The following is a 2175-nucleotide window of genomic DNA, read 5'->3' on the forward strand; positions in this document are numbered from 1 at the left end:
GTGCTCGGAGGCACTGGTTGGGCCGCACCTCAGTGCTGTGTCCATCTCTGGGCCCCCTGGCGTGGGCAAGAGGAAGAAATTTGTAGCAGGAGGAGTAAAGAAAGCAAAGGTGAAGGAAAGGAAATGCTCAGGGCAGTTTGGGGGTGGCTGCCAGGCAGCCCTGGCTCTGAGCAACAGCGTCTGCAGTGGCACAGGAAACTCCCAGCTGATGGGAACAAACTTTCTGGCTGAGTGCAGAGGCCAGGACAAAGCTGAGTGATTTCCCTGGTGTCCCCCAGGCCTTGCTGGCCCCAGGGGCTGATGGCATTTGTGCTCGCTCAGGTTCATGTCCCCACAGCAACAGCATGGGGGTGCTGGCCCTGCTGTGTGCAATGCAAACAGGGGCTGCTGAGGCAGTGCTGCCGTGTCTGTGCCTGCAAGGATGGGGCACCTGTATGAGTTGGGGGAGAGGCCAGGGCTGCAGAGGGGGGATGTTGTTGGCAGCTGCATGAGGACGCTCTGGGACGCTGCCCTGGGCTGTGCAGCGCACTGGGCATGGATCAGCCCCTGCTCTGCTGCTCCTTCCCGTCTGCCCCAGGGCCCTTGCAGAGCCCCAGCCATGCTGTTTGCCCCCAGCCTGCCCACGGCCAGCCTGGGGCTGCTGACGGGGGTTTCTGTGCTGAGCATTGGCCTGGCCGTGTTCTTGAGAGAGCCTGGGCAAGGAGCCTGGAGCCCCCAGGGCCTGGCCTGAGGCGTCAGCGCTGCCCCAGCAGTGCCCATGGCCTGTCCCTGCTGCAGCCCCGGCACTGCCACCCCCAGGGCTGTGCCCGGCCCCAAGAGCACTCAGGCCCTGCAGCAACACCAGGGCCACCAGGGCAGCGGGGCAGGGCCACGGCAGCAGCACTGGCAACACCAAGTGCTGCTGCTGCTGCTGCTGGGCCAGCAATGATCTGCCCCAGCTCTGCACACAGACATTGCTGCTGCAGCTCCAGACATGGCAACAAAAGGGCATCTCTGCAGAAAACTCTGCTGGGAGATCCTTGAGTTCATTTAAAGCCACCAAGAGCGCAGCCTCTCATTGACACAGTCTGTGGCCACAGGGAAGGTGGAGAGAAATAACATGAGAAATGGCACAAATAATGACATTTCTTTGTAGACAGTATGAAAAACTAAAACAAAGGAAAAAAGACCCTACATCCAAACCAACAAGAAATATGAAAAATTACTTTTATTACAAGTGGTTTATAGAAATTGGCCAGCAGTTTAATGTTTCTGAAAGCATCTAGTCATCAGTCTCCACACTGCAGGCTTGAGCTCCTGGTTCCTCAGGCTGTAGATGAGGGGGTTCAGGGCTGGAGGCACCACCGAGTACAGAACTGACACTGCCAGATCCAGGGATGGGGAGGACATGGAGGGGGGCTTCAAGTGAGCAAATATGATAGTGCTCAGGAACAGGGAGATCACAGCCAGGTGAGGGAGGCAGGTGGAAAAGGCTTTGTGCCGTCCCTGCTCAGAGGGGATCCTCAGCACAGCCCTGAAGATCTGCACATAGGAGAAAACAATGAACACAAAACAGCCAAATGATAAACTAGCAGTAACTACAAGAAACCCAAGTTCCCTGAGGTGGGATTTAGAGCAGGAGAGTTTGAGGATCTGGGGGATTTCACAGAAGAACTGGCCCAGGGCATTGCCATGGCCCAGGGGCAGGGAAAATGTATTGGCCGTGTGCATGAGAGCATGGAGAAAGGCAATGGCCCAGGCAGCTGCTGCCATGTGGGCACAAGCTCTGCTGCCCAGGAGGGTCCCGTAGTGCAGGGGTTTGCAGATGGACACGTAGCGGTCGTAGCACATCACGGTCAGGAGATAGTAGGCTGCTCCACTGAAGAAGAGAAAGAAAAAAAGCTGAGCAGCACATCCAGTGTAGGAGATGTTGCTGGTGTCCCAGAGGGAATTGTGCATGGCTTTGGGGACAGTGGTGCAGATGGAGCCCAGGTCAGCGAGGGCCAGGTTGAGCAGGAAGAAGAACATGGGCGTGTGCAGGTGGTGGCCGCAGGCTACGGCGCTGATGATGAGGCCGTTGCCCAGGAGGGCAGCCAGGGAGATGCCCAGCAAGAGGCAGAAGTGCAGGAGCTGCAGCTGCCGCGTGTCTGCCAATGCCAGCAGCAGGAAGTGCCTGATGCAGCTGCTGTTGGACAT

At 57.6% G+C, this 2175-nt stretch overlaps 1 protein-coding gene across 1 annotated transcript; it reads right to left on the reverse strand.

The window, feature by feature from the left end:
• Positions 1–1242: 1242 nt before the first annotated feature.
• Positions 1243–2175, reverse strand: LOC139604078 (olfactory receptor 14A16-like). The gene has a single exon (XM_071455065.1). The coding sequence runs from the start codon at positions 2173–2175 to the stop codon at positions 1243–1245; it is 933 nt and encodes a 310-aa protein (XP_071311166.1).

The sequence above is a fragment of the Agelaius tricolor genome, unplaced genomic scaffold (genome assembly GCF_023055355.1).
Source record: "Agelaius tricolor isolate 1412-34295 unplaced genomic scaffold, bAgeTri1.0.p SCAF_43, whole genome shotgun sequence".
Lineage (NCBI taxonomy): Eukaryota > Metazoa > Chordata > Aves > Passeriformes > Icteridae > Agelaius > Agelaius tricolor.

Bases quoted from the DNA above. Each gene is read 5' to 3' on its own strand.
- LOC139604078 (XM_071455065.1), bottom strand. From the start codon at position 2,175: ATGTCCAACAGCAGCTGCATCAGGCACTTCCTGCTGCTGGCATTGGCA.